Source organism: Hippocampus guttulatus, chromosome 2 (genome assembly GCF_054856545.1).
Source record: "Hippocampus guttulatus isolate MCC_2025c chromosome 2, RoL_Hgut_1.0, whole genome shotgun sequence".
NCBI lineage: Eukaryota > Metazoa > Chordata > Actinopteri > Syngnathiformes > Syngnathidae > Hippocampus > Hippocampus guttulatus.
In genome coordinates this window covers 1,866,213-1,887,910 of record NC_141262.1, presented here as the reverse complement: position 1 = coordinate 1,887,910, position 21,698 = coordinate 1,866,213, and the positions used below count along the sequence as shown (strand labels likewise).

Below are 21,698 nucleotides of genomic sequence, written 5' to 3'. Positions count from 1 at the left end.
TTCATACAGAGAAGTTGTCAAATTGATGCCTCACACAGCATTTTACCCTTATTTTAAATTTGAAACATTTGAGAAATTTATAGTCATCTTATTTGAATCCGCACACCTTTGGGAGGTTCACTTGTTGAGGGGATTGACGGCAGGCAGTCTTATTTTGACCACTTTTGGTTGCCTGTGCAACTTTTAGCAGATTTACAGTAGTTTTACTGAAACCTGTGTAACTTTGAGGGGATTTCAGGTAGTCTTACCTGTTTTACTTGTGCAAATTTGGGGGTACAGAAATCCCTCGTTTATCGCGGTTAATGGGGACCAAAGCCACCCGCGATAAACGAAAATCCGCGAAATAACGACCAATAAACATATTCAGGTAAAAAAAAAATTTTTGTTTTTTTAAGTCCGCAAACGGTCCGCGAGAAGCTGCAAAACAACAGCGAGTCACATACACAACATATACAGTACTGTACTCCATGTATATATATATTTTTTTAAAAAGTATTTTTTTTTAAAAAAATTATGAATATGTTTGAAAAAATCCGCGATGCACTGAAGCCGAGATAAACGAACCGCGAAATAGCGAGGGATTACTGTATTTACAGTCATCTTATTCTTTAACTTGGCCAACTTTTAATGGGATTTATGGCGGTCTTGTTTACTTTTGGGAGCTTTTAAGGCAGTCTTGTTTCAACATTTGTTCGTCTCTGTGTGCCCTGCGATTGGCTGGCAACTGATTCAGGGTGTCCCCCGCCTACTGCCCGAGGACGGCTGGGATAGGCTCCAGCACCCCCCGCGACCCTAGTGAGGATCAAGCGGTTCGGAAAATGGATGGATGGATGTTTCAACATGTGCAACTTTTGGAGAGTTTAAGGCAGTCTTATTCTCATTCATCCATGCATTCATTTTCAACACCGCTTATCCTGAACAGGGTCGCGTAAAATTGCTGGAGCCAATCCCAGCTGACTTCGGGCGGAAGCCAGACTACACCCTTAAATGGTCGCCAGTCAGTCGCAGGGCACAGATAGAAACAAACGACCATTCACACCCACATTCACACGGTCGCTGAGTGGGAACTGATCCCACGTTTCCTGCACTACACCATCAGCGACTCGTGGTCTTATTTTGGCCTCCCCACTTTTTGTTTGCCTATGAAACTTTGAGAGGATTTACAGTTGTCTTACTTTAACCTGCGCACATTTGGGGGAATTTACAGTCGTCTTAACTTTTGGTCGATTTACGATAGTCTTATTTACACCTGCCCAACTTTTACTGGCTTTAAAGTGGTCTTATTTTAACCTTATTTGTACCTTGGCAACTTTTGGTGGCTTTAACAGTCTAGTTTTTACCTGTGCAACCTTTGGTGTGTTTATGGTCCTCTTAAAAACATCATTTCATTACCGGACATCACAAGCTGACTTTAAGGCCATCATCGGGCCATAGCAAATCCCTTCTCGTCAAAACGTCAGCACCATCGGTGCTTGTGGATCGCCGTCTGGTCTCACGACTGCGCTAAATCCCTCCCCATCAAATTTTATGACTCGCAGTGAAGGTCTGTTAGATAAGAAATGACCTCAGCGGGAAGAGAACACGCCGTCTTGGAAAGCTAGTGGGCTGAAAAGTCGAGCGTTGTACGGCCCCAAAAAAAATGTTTTTCATAATTAAAAAAAAATAATCACAAGCCTTTGTTACATTGTATTGCTTGCAACCCGAAGATGTGCCAAGAGCTTCTTAGCTGTCCTTTTCATGGTCATTAAACAACCTTGATTTGATTCAAGATACCTCCGAAAGAAAATATTGAAATAGATTTGATGCTTTTATTCAACTTGGCAGCCTCTCTTATCGCTGACAGATCATAGACAAAGACAACAATGGGCGGAAGATTCCATTTAATCCATCCTCTATTGGCTCGGTGCTCAACTGTTTAAGACGGAAGATATGCGCTGTTTGTACTGGGATCGCACAGAGCAGGCAGGAAGGCAATGTAAAAAAAAAAAAAACAATACTGTGAAATAACTTGAGGCAATTATGCAGTCAATACATTTCTCTTTCTTACTATGTAGCTTTTGTTTACCTGATAATGAAGATTACTGCTCAGTTGTTTTTCAATTCTTCCTTGAAAGACAAGAGTCAGTCATGAACAATTTTTCTTTCATTGAAGAGCAGCCCCTTGCCGGGTGTGACAGACCTTGGCGGCTCCACAGGGCGACATTGTGTGTCACCCACGATTTGTGCAGTGCAAGCAGTGCTTATTACAGCTGCTGAATACGTGAACGTGAGATTTGGTCATGGCGGTAGATAATAAACGCGCTAAGGCACTTTTAGTAAGTAATAAGTAAGTAATGTAGAATTTCACATTTATTATCTCCACAGAAAAAGTTATGTGCTTTACTTTTTTTTTTTTTTCCCCAGCCCGCCATCCATTTACATTTTCAAGAGTCCCGGAATATTAATTGCATTAATTTAGCCATGTAACCTCCTAAAACTGAGTGCTATGAGTCAAGTTAAATTTCCATACACTGAAGATATCCCTTAATCACAAGCACGGAATGGGCAGGTGGGTGGTTGGGCGGTTATGGCTGTAGTTGGCTATCGATATAGTAAAACAGGCTAAAATCCAGATATCAGGGGTTGAGGCAGGGGAAGAGATGAATTACTTGGTGTGGTTTTACCAAATGCCAGAGTGTAAAAATAAGTCTTAAGTGGAGAATATAAACATTTCTACGGAGGTAGCTGCTCTAATTTCAATGAGTAGGGCATTCCAGATCACCCGAGCCTGAATAGAGAATGCTGTTGAACTTGCTCATTTATTTTTACCTCTCATAGTCACCAAAGCAGCAGAATGTTGTGAGTGTAGCTCTCAGAATAGAGTATAGGGTGCTGCCATAAGTCAACAGGACATGACGGCTCTCAGCCATGTAATATTTTTGGAAGATGTAACAAAACCTTCAAATCACAGGCAAGTTGGCCAGTAACATTTTCTGTGGAATCTATGAGTGTGCTCTTTGTATAATGTTGTAGGTCACAGGGGTGCCCAAACTTTTTTGATCAAAGATCCACTTTTCGATCAACCAACCTCTCGCGATCTACCCATTACAGAAAATGCTTCCCTTGGCCCTCTCGATTGCTATTCTTTGCCCGTGCCCTCGGTGAATTGTACACGAAACAAACTCTGAATGAGAATAATGATATCGATCAATGATATAGCGCAACAGCTCTGATCCCGAGCTGCAATTGCAGCTGCTGAGCGCTAACAACTTCCGGTGACTCAGGTCACGCGCCACCGTAGGTTAAAGATTTACCGGCTTTATTTTATTTATTTCTTTATTTTTAATACTTTTTGTGAAAATGAGACTGATAGGATGGTTAGGGTGCAGTGTAAATTAACACAAAAAATATATTACTGACATGCACCAAGACACAAAAATGCTTTTTTTCCTCCTCGTCACTCCTCGCGATGGACTTGGGACCAGTCCGCGATCTACCGGTCGATCGCGATCGACGTAATGGGCACCCCTGTTGTAGGATGTCACAAGTTGGTGTCAAGGAAGTATGCTGGAATATATTAATATACATATACTTTCAGGGCATTTTTAAAAATCTTTATTTACATAGAACACAGTGTCAAACTCAAGGCCCGGGGGCCAGATCCGGCCTGCCACGTCACTTTATGTGGCCCGCGAAAACAAATTACGTGTGTCAACTTCCATGATCCTTGCTCAAATCCAGACCGAAACATCAAGTTGTCATATGTAATAAATAACGTTGAGATTTTGCAATAATTTTGGGGAGACAATAGTTGAACAAACAACAAACAAACAGTTGACTGATTTCAAAACTAGTCATCCATCAATTTGATTTGTTGTGTACGAGTAATAATATGATGTCATGATGAAACATTTACTCGGTTTCACTGTCGTAATGGCCCTCCAAGGGAAGACGTAACTCCAAAGTGGCCCGTGACAAAAAATGAGTTTGACACCCCTGATTTAGAGGGTAGTGATTATGTATTTCGGGATCATAGTTTGTGGTACACCTACACAAACTATGAATATAGGCATATTTTAATATAGGCATTTTTAGAGGGGCATCAGTTGCTTGCAGTTGTTCACTATTCACAGGGGATGGAGACGGAGCCTTGCAGCGAATACCAGTTTGGTGTAATCATAACTGAGAATTCATTTTCTAGTTTTTAAGAATTAGAATAAGAACACCTTTATTCGTCCCACAATGGAGAAATTCCCAATTTACAGCGGCAAATTTATAAAAGGAAGCAAGTAATGTATGCATTTTCATTGTAGGAAATCATTGTTAAAATATGTCAATTATGATGAACAAAAACAAAATCAATGATGAGATTTATTCCACTGAATCATTTCTTTACTGTTTCATTGACTCCATGAAGCCAATGAAGCATTTTTTTCAACCTCATAAATGAATGACCTGCCCCCGTTCACATTCTGTACACTCTCACTGAGCCAATTATTCCCAGGATTGTATGAATGGTCCGTCCCGGGTTGCTGTGAGCCATTCACAGCGTAACCTTGCCGCTGGGCCTCTCAAGCATCCCCGAGCTTTGGCATCCAGTGCAAACAGTTATCACAAGGGGCTAGAAGCGAAGCGATCGCCCACCGCTGTCGGCCGGCTTGTTTCAACTATATGGACGCTGAGGTTGATGTATGGGCCTCTCGCACGTGCACAGCAGCCGCAGTCTTTTCGACCCCGAGTGATGAATCGCATCAATATGGTGCTCATATGACTCTGCTCTTTTTCTATTATGTTTCCATCCCTGGCAACCTCTAACATAAACGCCATTGTTCTACCCGTTTTCCAACCGCCGTTCGTTTTGCCGACGACACAGCGCTCCTTTTGTGACACTTTTTAATGAGCAGAAAAAGATATGCAAGAGTGCACAGGAGGGGAAACACTCGACAAAAGCGTTTTTTTTCTCGCAAAGATTACGTCTGACCCTGCTGCTTTGTCTCTTTCTCAGCACCGTTCTGTGCGAGAACGAGTGCAGCAGGATAGATTAGCATCAGTGCCAATTGGCCCGCAAATTGGACGGCACGTCGGAAAATGGAAAATGGGAGTGGGTTGACGGAGGAATGGGCAGACAATCGGCAGAGAAGGTCGACATTAAGGACGCAGTGTTGAATTTGCATGGAAAGCAAGTTCGGCACACCTCTGCATCTCTTCCTCGCAAGAGCAACACACACACAACACATTTGCACACAAGTCTTCCAACCGTAAAACCATCATCAAACTAAAAAAAAAAAAAAAAAAAAAGGAATTACACCGTGAGTTTTTCAAGCTACCACAAAGCTTCACTTAGCTTAATTCGAACAAGCAATGCAAAACATTATAAATGTTAGCATTGCATTGGTGTTTCTGTGTAGCAACATTAAACAATGGCTATTTGAACACAAATGGTGCGGCAATAGAATACAGAAATCCTCACCTGCATTATTTTTCTCATACCTAAAATGGTGCATCACTGCCATGTACTGCTGGTTGTGTGTTCGTAGAGTTGTTTCCCAACTTAAAATTTACAATGAAGCAGCATCAGACTCTCTTCCACAAATCCCAATTGAAAATCATTAGTTTTACTTATCAATGGCAGTGAATGAGTTGAGGATTTGCAATGCCTGAAATGTGGGCCAGGAGAGCCACAGTCACTGATGCACTTTCAGCCGTTCATTGAACGAAGCAATGAACGGCTGTCAAACACACAAATACAAAATGAGAACACTCACAAGGAGCTACTGGAAGTGCTCAGACAAACCGATTCGAGCTCCCCATGTCACTCAGTAGGCCATGCCCCTAAAGGACATACGAATACTACACAGTATGGACCAGGGGTGTCAAACTCATTTCACATTGTTAGAAGTAGCAAGAACTAAACTGAGGCTCAGAGGGGATGGAGCCTTTTCTGTTGCTGGTCCCTCTCTCTGGAATGACCTCCCACTGAACATTCGGCAAGCCTCCTCGCTGCCCATCTTCAAAACCCTCCTCAAAACTCACTTGTATTCTTTGGCATTCGACTCAGCATGACTTAGATTTGTTCTTGGTTTTTCTGTTTGGTGCTTTCTACCGCCTTTATTACCGATTTGTCTTACTGTTTATTGTGCATGTTAAATTGCTCCATGTACAGCACTTTGTATGCAGCGATGGCTGTTTGAAAGTGCTCTATAAATACTGTTGACTTGACTTGACTTGACTTGACATTGTACTGGGATTGCACAGAGCAGGCAGGAAGGCAATGTAAAAAAAAAACAATACTGTTGTATTGGCCCCGCGGGCCATATGTTTGACACCCCTGGTATGGACAGTAAAATGACACTTTGTTGGGACTAAATAAACGGATTTCACATTTTGAATTCAACTACCAAAGAAATGTAAATACAATGAAACTAAAATACAGTCAAATGATTCACCCTTTGAAAAAAATGCCTGACAAACACTTAATGGAGTGGGAAAGGAAATATGTTTGCAGAGAAACAGTCAATTTACAGGTATTGCGGTTACGAATAAAGAACAAGTTTACCTGTGTATAATCAATCAACTAATAAACTTTGAAGGAGTCTGACAGACACGCTAACGATAGAGGTAGGGGTTCTCAAAGCATCCGCCTATCCGAAGCCCTCAAGCTCTGGTGTGGCATCGCGAGTGTCATTAGCCACCTCGAAATGACTTTGATGAAAAAAAACAAGGTCTGCTGCCTCTCAGAACAGAAAGATGGACCATTAATCCATGTTCATGAAGCATTAAAATTACCTTAGGCTGAAAGATGATTTGGTCACGGGGGCGTCTGGTAACCCATATATGGTCACATAAGTAAGAAGGGAACAAGTAAGAGTCTGTTTGGATTATTTATTAACAATGAGCCGCCTATTGATCCAAAACATCCAATTGTGATCCTGATTCCAAATGTACAGTTGTAATGGCACTTGTGGTCACAAACCCACAATTGTAATCACAGTCAATTGATCGCAAATATACAATCGATTAATCCATTCTTACTACTCCCCGTAGGAGGAGTATACTGTACATGAAGTGGGTACTTTGGTACGTACGAATGTACAGTACATTCACTATGTGCTAGCTTCAATTCGTGTCTACAAAGTATGTTGTCACAAGATTTTCAAGTAAACTTTGGTGTTCAAACAACAACAAGCAAGGCGTCCTGGCTTGTCTGCTGCTTTGAGACAATTTCAGGCTCATGCTAAATTATACTGTTGATTTAAGCTGATTCGCAGAAGCGTAAACGCGGTTGGCGGTGTCTAAAAAACAAACACAAAAAAACGGTCCTGATTTCCGAGCAGAGGACTCAATTATCTGGTGCATTGGATAGCGGCGGCCAACCATTCCGCTAAAAGTCTCACAAATGTGATGTTATTGATTGTGGCGTTTAATGTTCAATGTTCTCGTTCTCTTTTTCTCCCTGGCAGTGGCCAACATTCTGTGGCGGGATGAAGGTAGGCTCCATGGCTGCATTCATTAAAGTGGCTTAATTGAATTCCTGTAATAGCGTTAGTCAAGTGTGACAAGAAGGATTAAATGATTGCACGCTGCCTTATTTACTTTCGGTTGTATGTTCTTTGTTGTGGCAGGTCTTGGTATCGGAAACATGTTCTATGTCTTCTACCGGGACGGCATTAAAGTCATCCAGCCGGTGGCTTGCGAGATACAGAGGCACATCAAGCCCAGCGAGAAGCTGCTGGCTCTTAAGGTGAGAAATACCCCAAAACACATTCAGAAGTGTCCCCTGGATGGTTGCAAAAAATAAAAACATTTAAAAAAACAGGGAAAACAAAGGAGGCGCACCAGTTCCAGAAGTCGACACAAATTTGGTGAGCATATCTGTCCTAACAAGATAAGATAAGAAAACTTTCTTGTCTCACAATGGAGAAATTTGCAAGAAATAAATATAATAAAATGACAAAAAGAAACTCAAACAGGGAAAGACACTGCTGAACAGGCAGACACTCTGGCGGCGCCATATCGGGAAAACAAATGTATGCATGAAGATGTCTCAACAACTCCTATCTGAACTTGACATTTTGATCAGACGTTTTGGTTTGAGTCTGAATCATTTTGAGTGAATTCCAAGAGCTGGTGCAGTAATCCTTTGTTTATCGCGGGGGTTACGTTCCAAAAAGAACCCGTGATAGGTGAAATCTGTGAAGTAGGATTTATTTTAAAAAAAAAGTGTGAGAGGGAAGAAATTTCAAATGCGCACATACTGCACATTGGACAATAAAGTTGTACTTGGTACTTGATAGTCAGCTTTATTTTTTACATTTATTATACAATACTGAACCATGTATACAATGCAGAGGCGATTGCTCTAAGACTGCAAGGGAAGCTCAGCTTCCCCTAAAATGTCAAAAAGTAAGTGATCAAATATATGTGTGTCCGTACAATTGTGTGTACATGTCATTGACTAAATTAAACTTTTGTTCCGAATCATCTTATTACTGGTTATGACGCGACTCTCTTCTCATTCATTCCCACAGCTTCACTGTGCTTTAAACTGTGTGGACACTGAGCGTGTACAGCGCGGACGCCGGGCGTCGAGAGAGTTCAGTGTAGGTTGTCCCAATGCATTGAAACGAGACGAGTCATTGGATAAATGCTGGTTTGGTCCCGCCCACCGGACGCTCAGCGTCTCTGGGAGTCTATGGACAGTGGGCGTTTATAGGCTGGCCTGGAAGCTCAGCTTTCTGCATGATGATTGGATGATCTCTCTGAGGCTGAATCTCTTTTTGATTGACAGCGAAATGAGCCAATCACCGATCTTATGGTGAAGGCAACCTTCTCATTTTTTTGAAAAGGAAAGGAGAGTAAAATTCACGTATAAATAAACGGACACATTTTATGATGTTGGCCGAAATTGAGCTTCCCCTCCTTGACAGACCAGCATCCGCCACTGATACAATGAAACCAAAGACCAAAAATTTGGCAAGCTGTACAGAGACGAGGTGCGGAGACTATTCACGTTGGTCAGTCCCTTAGCCAATCAGGATGCACAACACAATTCACTGTTTAAGAAAAAGCATTAAAAAAATCTGTGAAACAGCGAATCCACGGAAGGTGAACCGCGTTATAGCGAGGGGTCACTGTACTCTGACAAATACTAATTAGGGAAAAAAGCCTCTGAGAACCAAATCATAACAAGACGTACTTATCAAAATGTCTCATAGACTCAGAATTTGAAGAGGAAATTGTTCACTTAGGTCTGAAGAAATCGGTTTTGGGCAAATTTCAGAGCTCATAATTTGGGTTTTCCTGAGATGTTTTCTGGGTCTACTTGTGATCGACGTGCAGAACAAATTTCATGTTGCCAAATGACTGTTTTGTGGGGCTGCGTTTTTCGAAGTACTTTCGGGGTCTCAAACAATGACCCTCATTCTGTCGAAAGCTAGAGAACTATTCCATCCGCATAAACCAGGTCGACCAATCGACACCGGTATCATACATGGATGCACAAATAAACTCTCAAGGACCTATGCTTGAAATTAAACAGAAATTTGTTCATTTAAGAACCCATTTTTGGGCAGATTCAAGTTTAATTTCAACTGCAAGTTAGTCTTATATGTAGAAATAAATATATACACGGTATGTGTGTATCCCTCCGGGAAGTCTCCATGTTGTAGAGACTGTTTTGAAGTTTTCCCTCCCCCGGTGAGCCACTTGTGAGAATAATTGGATTTATTTTATTTATTTTTTGGGGGGGGGTTACTGTAGCAACCGATCATATGCTGCAGTACGTTGGTGTAGCAGCAATTCTTTCCATTTTTGCCTTACCAAGAAATTAGATTCAGTCCAACAATAAACACGAGGAAATGAGACCACTAATACTACATTAACTATTTGAACAAATTCACAAGAAAATTATACTGCTGGCTCTCCAGGAATTCCATACGGAACAAAAACAAACATAAGTCGTCCACGCATAAACCCACATAAGGTATGTGACGTGCCGAGGCGCAGCAGCCGCCCCTGCGCATACCCTCAGCTGCACCAACAAAAATGAAGATTTTTTTTTCATAAAAGGAAGAAGAACATCCATCTTTTTTAGATCAAATGACAAATGTGGATCTTCTGTGACTTCTTTCATCCATTTCAGCCCACCTATTTGCGACGTGTGACAAGAAGCGGCGCGCACTGAGTGAAGATGGAAACAATTCACTAATTTGGATCTTCTGCGACTCTTGCCGTGCATCTGAATCCATTTGTAATATTTAACTAGGAGCACTGAGTGACAATGTAGATGGTGACATTAGCTTCCCTCGTGAGCTACCATATGTCTCACAAGTGACTGCTGTCATACATTTAATGCACTGAGGCGAAATGTAGACTTGTAACCAACCCAGCAACTCGCATAAGCTGCCGTCTGTCTGTATTGAACAGGTTTTTGTGAACCATGAAGTTTGCCTTAGATCTGTGGCCGGCGCCATGCATCCGTTTGTAGATGACTGCATTAGCTTCTCGCGCGAGCTGCGACTTCGATAGGTTCTTTGTCATGACCAGAAAGGAGCTCCCCAGGAGCTCCTTAACCTGCTGGCTAAATAGAAGCACCTGTGGCGAAAACCAAACTGTGGCAGGCTTTTGACTTTATAGGACTTGCATTTGAGACCTTTGGTGGCAACATTAATACCAGTGTAGATTAATTGCACTGCTAGAGAGGACAAGAGTGGTATATGCCCCTTCTTCACCGAGACAAGTTAGCCAGCGGGAAGGCACCTGTCACCACACTGCCTCTGTAGTTATAAATACACACGAGAGGCATAAATTCCAACATCCCGGAGCCTTTTTATTTCATCCGTCCTGGCCAGCAGCCGCTCTATATCACCCCGCAGAGTCGGGAACAGACGGCTGGGCAGAGGATAGCGACGTCGGCCAGCTCGGCAAAAAGCTGCCAGGGACTGGAAGCTGAACATCCGTGGGAACGTGCAGGCTTTGTTGTGTGGATTATGCGGTAGAAAGAAAAAAAAAATCATTTGTCAGGAGGCAGGAAAGGAACGGCAACACTGTTGATAAGATAACTGCAAGCTGTGTGTGTGTGTGTGTGTGTGTGTGTGTCTAGGAGGAAGTGTGTCCCGCCTCAGAAGAGGACGAGGCGCACAAGTGTGTATGGTCGGCGGCGGTCAACGTCAAGGACAAATTTATTTATGCTGCGCAGCCCACGTTGGATCGCTTGCTCATCGTGGATGTCCAATCGCAGAAAGCTGTCCAGGTAACTCAATTTACACATTAACACTTAATTAACATGAATCCATTTCACTAAACTACACAGTTGGTCTGCAGTCAAACTCGATCAACCAATGCATCATTTAGCAAAAATGCAAACTAAAGCGGTTTGGGAAAAATGATTAATAGCGCACAGAATGCATTCACTTATGGAGGCAATAGGCTGTAATACTAACTCCAGTCTTACAGTATGCACACTGGTAGATGTCAATGTTACAGTTTTAACTATTATTTTGCTTTTTATCTATTTATTTATTTACTAAATTATATTTATTGACTTTTCTGTTCAAGATGACAACATTCCATTCTGCATGATATGAAGTGGAATACACTTCATTTGTATTATTTTCCATTCTAAATATTTCATATTTTTAAATTGTGTTCTTTTTAAAATTCTTATTTATTTATTTAAATTTGTTCATACTATTTATTCATTGACAATGCAATGAGTTTGTCATGTCATTCATTCAAATGTCATTCTTTTCAAGAACAAATACAAATACACAATAGATGAAGAAAAGATGGTTTCTTTTTTCACCACTTTGGTTTGACTTTTTTTTAAGTAGCTGTTTACGATGGTATAATTTTTTGGGGTTCTTTTTTTTTTTTTTTTTTTTGCTTTTTTTACAGTCATACCTCGGTTTTCAACCACAATCCGTTCCAGAAAGCTGTTCGAAAACCGAAACCACACTCTTTTTAAAAAACAAATCTTTATTGAACACGTCTGTGCACAATGGAACGCTAAACAAGGAAGCGTCACTCCCTCGTCTACCCGAGAAAGCGTCACTGCCTCGTGTAAGGAAGGCGAGAGGAGTCAAGTGACGCATTCAAGTGCGCTCAGTTTGTTCGAGAACCGAAATTCGATCGTCATCCGAGGCATAAAAAACTCGAAATTTTGGGTCGAAAACCGATTTGGTCGAGAACAGAGACGTTCGAAAACCGAGGTTTGACTGTATTACATTTTTATACTTCAAAATCGAGATAAGCGGTTCAGATAATGGATGGATTATAGATGAAGACTGTTGAGGAGGGAATTTGTCCATTTCCTTTGGCCCTCCTTGGACACAGGTTCTTTTATTTCTCTACAAGGTGGAAGAAAGACCCAACACCACGTCTTCTTTTCTGCAGTTTATCACAACACAATACGAATCGATTCGGGCTCCTGAGAGTTCCAGATTTCGTCAAGAAGCAAAGGAAAAATAGTCATGAGAATATATAGACACAATATTATAATGAGATGCGGGCAGTTACGCCTCCGTGCAAATCCCAGAAACAAAGAAATTGACATGTCATCTGGCCCGGTGTGGCTGGAAAAAGTTGGGAGTGGTGAGGTGAGACCAGACCACCACTACCCTCTATTGTGTTCGGTCTGAGCTTTGATGTGATGGCAGCAACACAGATACTTGAGATCACAGTTCCTCTTTTGATGTGAAACATGTCCTCCTGAGGGGAGGTAAGGGGGGGGCCTAAAAGTGGTGGGGGTCAAGGGCCATTAAAGGTGATTGTAATCACAGAACAGATCCAACAACAGTGTAGGGAATAAATTCCTGAACAAGATTTATGACATTTTTACCAAATATACAGCATTATTTTGTAACATGACATACATGCAGCGAAACCGCTGCAGTACTCATACGACTCCGGGGATTCGAACTGCTTGACATCACAACCAAGACCTCAGTTCAGCGAGCATTGAAAGATGAACTGCACCGTTTCGTTTTCTTCGTTACAACCCATCTCGGTTATACAGTACATGGTGCCATCGCGCTTGTTTTTAAAAAGTCTTCTTGCTTCCCTGGGAGAAATTGTTGTATTATGTGTGGCTGCCACTCAAAGTAGCAACATCCAAAAGTCTTGGTGTTTTCAACTAAGTGGCTGTGAGTGCAGTTAAGTATGTCAGTGGCTTTCCTGGGTTTGTCTCGCATCCCCTTGCAGATGGCTGTTTACGCCTCACCGGCCTCACGGGGGGAAAAGAGCCGAGAAGCCGCCACTAAGCAGGCTGAGCTTCTCCGAAAACTGTCAGCAGCTCATTTATTCTGGCCTCCTGGAGGTTGAGCTCCACTACGTTATATTAGCAGCTGTTCATTAAAGCACCTGAACCTCCCGCTGCCTTCACAAGCTCTTTTTTCTTTTTTTAACTCCCGTTACTTTTTGTACTAAAGCAATGACACCAACAATGTAATAGTACCACGGATGGGAATCAATGAATGTTAAATCATTAAGACCAGAGGTGGGAATTCCCTCAGACTGACGGTAGTTCCGTCCACTGTTTCCGTCATCATTTCAGGCTGACCGACGGGGGCCAAGTCAATCCCTCGTCGGCAACAGCCAATCACAGTCAAGAACGCATTTTCCATGCCACATGAGCCGACACGCAGCCAAATAAAGAAAAAGACAAAAGCCGCATACACAGCGATTGGGGGACAAAAAACAATATGGGTCACATGTCTCTGAGGTCTTTGCCACTGAAAGGTGTACAATGCTGTTTTATTTTTATTTCTGCAACAATCCAGGCTAAATTTAGCTCCTCCCCAATATAATGAGATCTTAGAATCGTCAAGATGCACTGTATCACTTCTCTTTGGCACCATAATGTGGCATCTCAGGTTTCACAGAACCCCCCCCCCCCACCAAAAAAAAAAAAATCTAATTAAATCCTCAGAGAGTCGAAAATAGGTGATATTTTCAACAAAGACCTGCGGATAGGTTGCATAGGAAAAAATACACAAATAGGTGGGGATTCATTATCTATAAATGCAAATGTTAATGAAGTTTTTGGGCGCTTAAGACAGAATCAAAAGACTGAGTTCTTCCTCAGTGGGATAGGAACTGCTTGTCAGGAGGACGACAACACACCGCAACAAGTGTTTTCTCCCGATGGCAGAATGAGGAGGAAAACACCATAACAAAACAACTTCTCCATGTCTCCATGCATGCCTCCTGCAGTCAAAAGCTACCCTTAGCCCAACATATACAAGCATAGCTAAAAATGCAGTCTGTTGCGATTGCAGAAATGCCAATATCGTTTTGTGTGTGTGTGTGTGTGTGTGTGTGTGCGCGCGCGCGCTTGTGATGCAGACGGTCAGCACTGATCCATATCCCGTCAAGCTACATTATGACAAGTCTCGTGACCAGGTGTGGATCCTCAGCTGGGGGGACAGGCAGAAGAGCTTTCCGACCCTGCAGGTAAGGGAAAGGAAAATCTCCAGTTTCAATGTTACCTTTGACGTTTTTCAGCGTTGTTCCCATTGGTGAGAATCACTAAATAACATTAGTCTTAATACATATTTAGATCAGGCATTGAGTGGATTAAGACGTGGATGTTTGTGATGTGTGATTCGGAAGTTTGGATTCATTTTGAAATGTCCTCACTTTCAAAATAAAAGCACAAGTTGAGTTTTCTTCCTCCATGAAGATGACATTCGGTTTAGCAGAAATACAGTGGTGGTGGTGTTTGGTCCAAATGGCTCCTCCTCTTTGACCCTTTCAGGGACAGTGGTTACGACAGTGGACAGTTTATCATGTTATCAGGTTACAAGGTGCATAAAAGGGTTAAACGTCAATGTCCGCTTCACGCTGTGACTGACAGTTGTTTCCCCACCCTCAACAACTCAAATACAGGAAGCCAACACATAACAAAGGATATTAGAAAAAGGCAACCCACCTACAGAAACAATAAAGGCAGAGATTAAAATTTAGATTAACGCGATTAAAAAACATCATGTGCTAAACATGACCGTAATTAATTAATCGCAATTAACGCAATCATTTGACATCTCTAAATAAAACATTAAAAATGACACCCTTGATTGACAAGCCTACTCTTTAATATCAACCCTGTCAAATATTCCTCTAGGTGATCGGTGAGGCGAGCGTGAGGGTATCTCATCACACGGTGCACACGCAGCCGGTGGGTGGACGCTTCGACAGGGCGGACGACTTTTTCATCCCCCCCATCAACCTAATCGTGGACAGCGTAAGGTGCGTGAATACACATCATCCACGCACATTTTGGCCTGTCACTCGGCCCGAATGCTGGGGTGGTTTGTTTGCTGCCTTTTGGAACTGGCTTGCTTTTACCAGCCTGCCTGTCAAGCCAAGAGCAGGTAGGCGGTGTAATTACGTTGCCAGGCATCCGGCGCGGCGAGTACAGACAGGCTTATTTAAACTTGGCCCTATTTTCAGTGCTGTGTGCATATGTTTTGAAATCGTACCAAGCCCTGACAAAAATAGTGAAAACACAAAATGTCCCTCCCTCCCCAAAAAAGAAAAACATTACGATTGTTTTTAACTCTTGATACAACACCACCCTTAAAAAAATCAATGGGTTACAGATTATTTGATACGCAAAAAGATTCACCAGAAGTATGTGTCCATGCACATGTGGCAAAAAACTCTTTGCAGCTAACAAAACAAGGCACTGTGCATGTTTGTGCTCAAGCTAGCTGTGGTAAAGATAAAGAGTAAAATGCTGCGACGAGAAGCGGCGAGAAATGCTGACATTTAAGGATGGGACGTATTCTTTTCACAATTTGACATTTGTCAGGTGTCAGTGACTTGCTCGACATGCACCCTGTGTCTGGTATGAACGGACACCTCACCGCGTCGGCAACGTCGACGAGCATGAGCCGCTTATCTGTGCGTCTGAGAAAACTTAAGGGCAACTCTGCTTCCCTTTTGGGTTTGACGTGATAGTATTTAAAAAATGTTTTCACTTTACAGCAGTTTGGAAGTCAAGCAACGTCTTGAGTTTTTGGCAGGATTTTTGATACAGCGCTTGTATTAGACCTCATTAAAGTGAGCTCGGTGTTTTATATTATGTGACGCGCTATAATTTTTTTAATGTGCTTCATCATTCATAGAATTAGCAACATGAGCGGAGGTATGCAAGGTGTTATATTGTGAGTCCTCCGAAAACGACAATTCTGACTTACGATTAAACATCATGCCAGAAAACACAAGTAGCGAGTTATGATTTTTAAGCCTTTGCTTTCTGTGTAAAGTAACCAATCAATGCGCGGGCCGCAAAGCCTCAAAACAAGTAGAGTGAGTGGCTGATTAAATTGTATGTGGGGTTTTTTTTGTAATGCAAGATATCTCCCACTTGATAGTTTGGCCCTGGGGGATGTTCTCAGACCAAAGCGGAATTTAAATGCGAAAGAGGATTTGTGTGAGCAATTCATGACTTATGCTTCCACGAATCAAGCAACGTTAGGAAACGTCAAGCTGAACTGTGACCAAAGACACACCTTTGTTTTGTTACTCACTTGGATCAAAACAAAAACTGGAGTATTTGCATGGTGTAGTTACACTTGGCCAAAATCAATAAGGTTCGCTCCTGGAGATCCCAAGAAGAGTTTGAAGGCCTTGGGTTTGGATTGCTGGAGCTCCCCACAGAAACACTGATCGATTTGAGATGCGAGTGTGGCAACTTCCACCATTTCATGACACCTTTTGCAAAGTCAAGACAATTGAGGCTTGGATACCAGGCAAAACTTCATGAAGTGTAACATGTTTACTTTCATGATCAGTGAAGCGTCGAAGAGGGAAAACAACTGCTTATTGGCCACATATGAAAACTTGATTTACATTAACGGGGTGGGGCTTATTGGATATTCTCAGATCGTGTGTGTGGATAAAATTAAGTCAGACATGTGCATGTGCTGGGTAAAACAGACTTAAAGAGATACTGTAAGTAAACAGATTATCCCCCCCCCCCCCCAAAAAAAAACCAATCTGATCTAATACGTGTTGATTAGTTAAAAATTGAGTAGAAATTGTGACTAAATCCTTAATCATAGGAAAGATGTCTTCTGAAGTCCACCAGATTGTGACACAACAGTTTAACTCATTAACATAACACCGCCCTCATATCAAATGTCATCGCCCATGAGGTGGGAGCTCAGTTAATATATGAGTGCCGTACGAAGAAACACAATCAGCATTTTAATATCGCTAGGTTTCATCAAAATTCCAGTTTCTGGCAAAAACTAAAAAAATAACAAAATAACAAAAAAAACTTTTTGTAAAAACTTAGATTTCAAGCTTAGCTTTGACTTTAACACAATAATTTTTTCTTTCTTTTGTATCAACTCACATATCTAATACTTTCCTTCTACAAAGCAACACAAGTAACGCTACAAAAAAGGCTTTTGATGGCAAAATAACCAACTATTGAACTGAACTAGATACCGGAGTCAGTGAATTGGTGAGTTGAGCGTGTGAGCGCGTGCAAGTGTGTGTGTCTTCCACCCTACAAATTACATCCACACACCCACACAAACAAGGTTTTTGTATGTGATTGTGTGTGTGGTATAAAACAAAGCAATTTCCTTGTTTCACACCACATTCAACTTTCACGGCGCTTGACTTGGCGCAAGCCGACCCGGTATTTTCTTTGTGGTCTGGCACCTCGTCGGTTCTGACAAGGTGCAGGAAGTCAGCTGGCTGGTCAGAGTCCAGCTATGCAGCAGTGTTCACATGTCCAGAAGTTGCTGTGATGTGCATGTTTTTGGCTGCCAGCCCAACTGATCCCCACCACTTCTGCATTCACAACCAGTAAATGCTCAAAATATAAACATTTGCAAATATGGAATATTTTATTGTTGCAGTGTGAAGGATACTTGTATTCACCTTTACACCAACACAACGGACGGGAGGGGCTCTTGGGCTGCTGGATGCACAATGTGTAATTTGTAGAAATATGTACAATTACCACACCATTTTTTTGTTGTTGCTACAGAGTGACATTTCTCCATCTCTTTGTCTCTCCTATGCACACACACACACACACACACACACACACACCACTTACATTTACCCTGCTCTTTCTCTCTCTCTCTCACACACACGCACACGCTGCCCACATTTACAGCAGTCATTTATTCCTTATTTCTCAGAATCCAATTTACTGAATTAATGAAATGGGCAGTGGTGGTTTTAGCAGAGCTGACCGAACCAAATGTCTTTTTTTTTCTTTTTTTTTTGCACTGAGGGATGGATAGAAGCCAATAACAATACACAAGTCTGCCTACTGCACATAAATACCGCATGTATTTGTCCACAAGATGCATGATCTGTCCATATGTTAGTATTACTGACAACTGTATACCATGGTGGGACAAACTGATGTGCATATAACTGACTGATGAGGACATGAAGTCAAGTCAAGTCAACAGTATTTATAGAGCACTTTCAAACAGCCATCGCTGCATACAAAGTGCTGTACATGGAGCAATTTAACATGCACAAAAAACAGTAAGACAAATCGGTAGTAAAGGCGGTAGAAAGCACCCAAACAGTAAAACCAAGAACAAATCTAAGTCATGCTGAGTCGAATGCCAAAGAATACAAGTGAGTTTTGAGGAGGGTTTTGAAGATGGACAGCGAGGAGGCTTGCCGAATGTTCAGTGGGAGGTCATTCCAGAGAGAGGGACCAGCAACAGAAAAGGCTCCATCCCCTCTGAGCCTCTGTTTAGTTCTTGCTACTTCTAATAATGTCTGGTCCACAGACCTGAGGCGCCGGGCAGGTGCGTAGGGGCGGATGAGCTCAGAGAGGTAAGGTGGCGCGAGATTATTCAGAGATTTGAAAACAAATAAGAGGATCTTGAAAATAACCCTAAAATGAATGGGGAGCCAGTGAAGGGATGCCAGAGTAGGAGTTATGTGCTCCTTCTTACGAGTACCAGTCAAGAGGCGAGCAGCGGCATTCTGGACCAGCTGAAGGCGCTTAATGGAGGACTGGCTGACTCCAAAGTAAAGGGCATTGCAGTAATCGAGCCGGGATGTGACAAAGGCATCAATTACTGTCTCAAAGTGTTCATGTGAGAGGAGAGGTTTTATTTTGGCCAGCTTGAAGGGGGAACTACTTAGGGGAACTTGCATTCTAGTTAGCGCATTCCTGTTCATTCTCGAGTGTCTGGCAAAGGTTCTCCTGCTGCTTCCGCGCCATCCCTCATCGGGCCTACAGGCTGTGCATCTGGATAGATCCAGTACATATTCATCATCTCCATCGCTGTCATCCAAAGATGTCTCAGGTGAAATGCATTGTGAAGCGTGGCTGCCATACCCATGTGGAACATCGCATGATGTCTGGCTGTTACGTTCTTTTCAAACGTGTCATTCTCTCTATCAAAGTCACTTGATCATCATCATGTTGAGCTGAGGAGCCTTTTTTTTTCTTTGTCCCCAAAAACAATCCCCGAGGATCAGCTGTCCTGTTTTATCCCTCTTTACTGTCTCCATGGTCTTTCGCCTTCCGCACACCCAGTCACACAGACTGCTTCTCCACCATGTTGTCTTATTCTCAACCACTATACTCAGTCTGAAACATGATTCTGGCTGATTTTATGACCACTGCTACCTGTGGGAGGGTTTTTTGTATTTTTTATTTTTTTTAATGATTCACACTGCAGTCAAGTCTCATCCTTCAGTCAGAAGTTGCATCAGACCCATCTGTACACTCTTGTGAAGGAAAAAAAAACATAAAAGATGTATAAATACGTCTTTGGTAGGGGGGGCTATGTTTTAAAAGACAGATACTGTATATGTGTGTGTGCGTGTGTGTGTGTATAATACAGTCAAACCTCGGTTTTCGAACGTCTCTGTTCTCGAGCAAATCAGTTTTCGACCAGAAAATTTGAGATTTTTACGCCTGAGCAAACTCGAATACGCCACTCGACTCCTCCCGGCTTCTTGACACGAGGAAGTGACGCATTGTGAGCAGACGTGTTTGTTGCGATTTATGCAAATCTGACTGCTCTTTTGTTATTTCTGCATAGTGTATTAGCCCCTAAACATGGGGTAATAAAATAGTTTCGGATTTCGAACAAATCGCTTTTCGAACAGCCTTCTGGAACATAATATGGTCGAAAACTGAGGTATGACTTTGTGTGTGTGTGTATATATATATATATATATATATATATATATATGGGCGGCCCGGTAGTCCAGTGGTTAGCACGTCGGCTTCGCAGTGCAGAGGTAACGGGTTCGATTCCAGCTCCGGCCTCCCTGTGTGGAGTTTGCATGTTCTCCCCGGGCCTGCGTGGGTTTTCTCCGGGTGCTCCGGTTTCCTCCCACATTCCAAAAACATGCATGTCAGGCTGATTGGACGCTCTAAATTGTCCCTAGGTGTGTGTGTGGGCGTGGATGGTTGTTCGTCTCTGTGTGCCCTGCGATTGGCTGGCAACCGATTCAGGGTGTCCCCCGCCTACTGCCCGGAGACAGCTGGGATAGGCTCCAGCACCCCCCGCGACCCTAGTGAGGATCAAGCGGTTCGGAAAATGGATGGATATATATATATATATACACAGTATATATATGTATCTCTTGTGGATTTAGAGAGTTAGTCTTGCATTTGTGGAATATGAATTGAGCTGAAAAATCCACCTGTTTTTATGCATCTCAGAAGGCTGCCATTTTGCCTTGTACTGCCACTGGCTATTGACTGAAAATGGCATCACAGCACCTGAGGACTTGCGAAGGTCACATTACCATCCATTCATCCATTTTCCGATCCACTTTATCCTCACAAGGGTCACGGGGTGTGCTGGAGCCTATCCCAGCCGTCTTTGGGCAGTAGGCGGGGGAAACCCCAAACCAGGTACCAGCCAATCGCAGGGCACACACACAGACAAACAATCATCCACACTCACACTCACACCAAGGGACAATTTGGAGTGTTCCATCAGCCTGCCATGCATGTTTTTGGAATGTGGGAGGAAACCGGGAGTGCCCGGAGAACGGGCACGGGGAGAACATGCAAACTCCACACGAGGCCGCAGCTGGAATCGAAGCCTGCATTTCTGCCCTGTGAGGTCGACGCGCTAACCACACATTACCAAATTCAGAAAACACGAGTGCCGTGACCGTGGTGACCTGAGCCCTTTTACCGACCTGGGACCCCAGTTTAAGATTGTTTTAGCCTGTGTTACCAAGAGTTCCTCACTATTGTTTGCAACATTCCATCTTTCCCACATCAGCATCTGCCCTCCACTCGTTTTGCCGGCTTGAGTTCACTTGTATTTATTTTTACTGAAGACCCAAGATGACAAATCCATACATGAATGAATTTCACCAGTGTTTGGCGTATGTCGAAGATTGCTTCCAATAAATATGTCCCTCATCTATCTGCAACATTTCCAAATAAGGATTTGTGGCTGCTGGCGGACAACGCAATCTGTGGATCGGTGATTGCGTTGACGCAGACCGTGATGATATGCCCTCCGTGTGTGCCCGCCAGCTTCCCAATGTTCAAACGGTATACAAAAATGACAAACGACGTCGAAATTGCTACGCCCGTCAGCCTTCGTCAGTCGGTTTCTGTCAGAAGGTTGTATACCTTATCCCACCATCTGAGCAGATTCTTTGTTTTGGAAGGTTTTTGGGGCAATGAAGATTGCATCAGGGCCACCATAGACATTGAACCATTCAAAAAATAAATAAATAAATAA

The 21,698-nt window shown here is 42.7% G+C and overlaps 1 protein-coding gene across 1 annotated transcript in view; it reads left to right on the top strand.

The window, feature by feature from the left end:
- The window catches only part of fstl5 (follistatin-like 5), a 151,428-nt gene that overhangs the window by 124,997 nt on the left and 4,733 nt on the right, over nucleotides 1-21,698 (top strand). Inside the window, exons 11-15 of the mRNA XM_086106122.1 lie at nucleotides 7,440-7,466; nucleotides 7,602-7,720; nucleotides 11,081-11,230; nucleotides 14,323-14,430; nucleotides 15,101-15,225. Of these exons, the coding sequence (XP_085962248.1) occupies nucleotides 7,440-7,466; nucleotides 7,602-7,720; nucleotides 11,081-11,230; nucleotides 14,323-14,430; nucleotides 15,101-15,225 (529 nt within the window). The remainder of the gene's footprint in view (nucleotides 1-7,439; nucleotides 7,467-7,601; nucleotides 7,721-11,080; nucleotides 11,231-14,322; nucleotides 14,431-15,100; nucleotides 15,226-21,698) is intronic.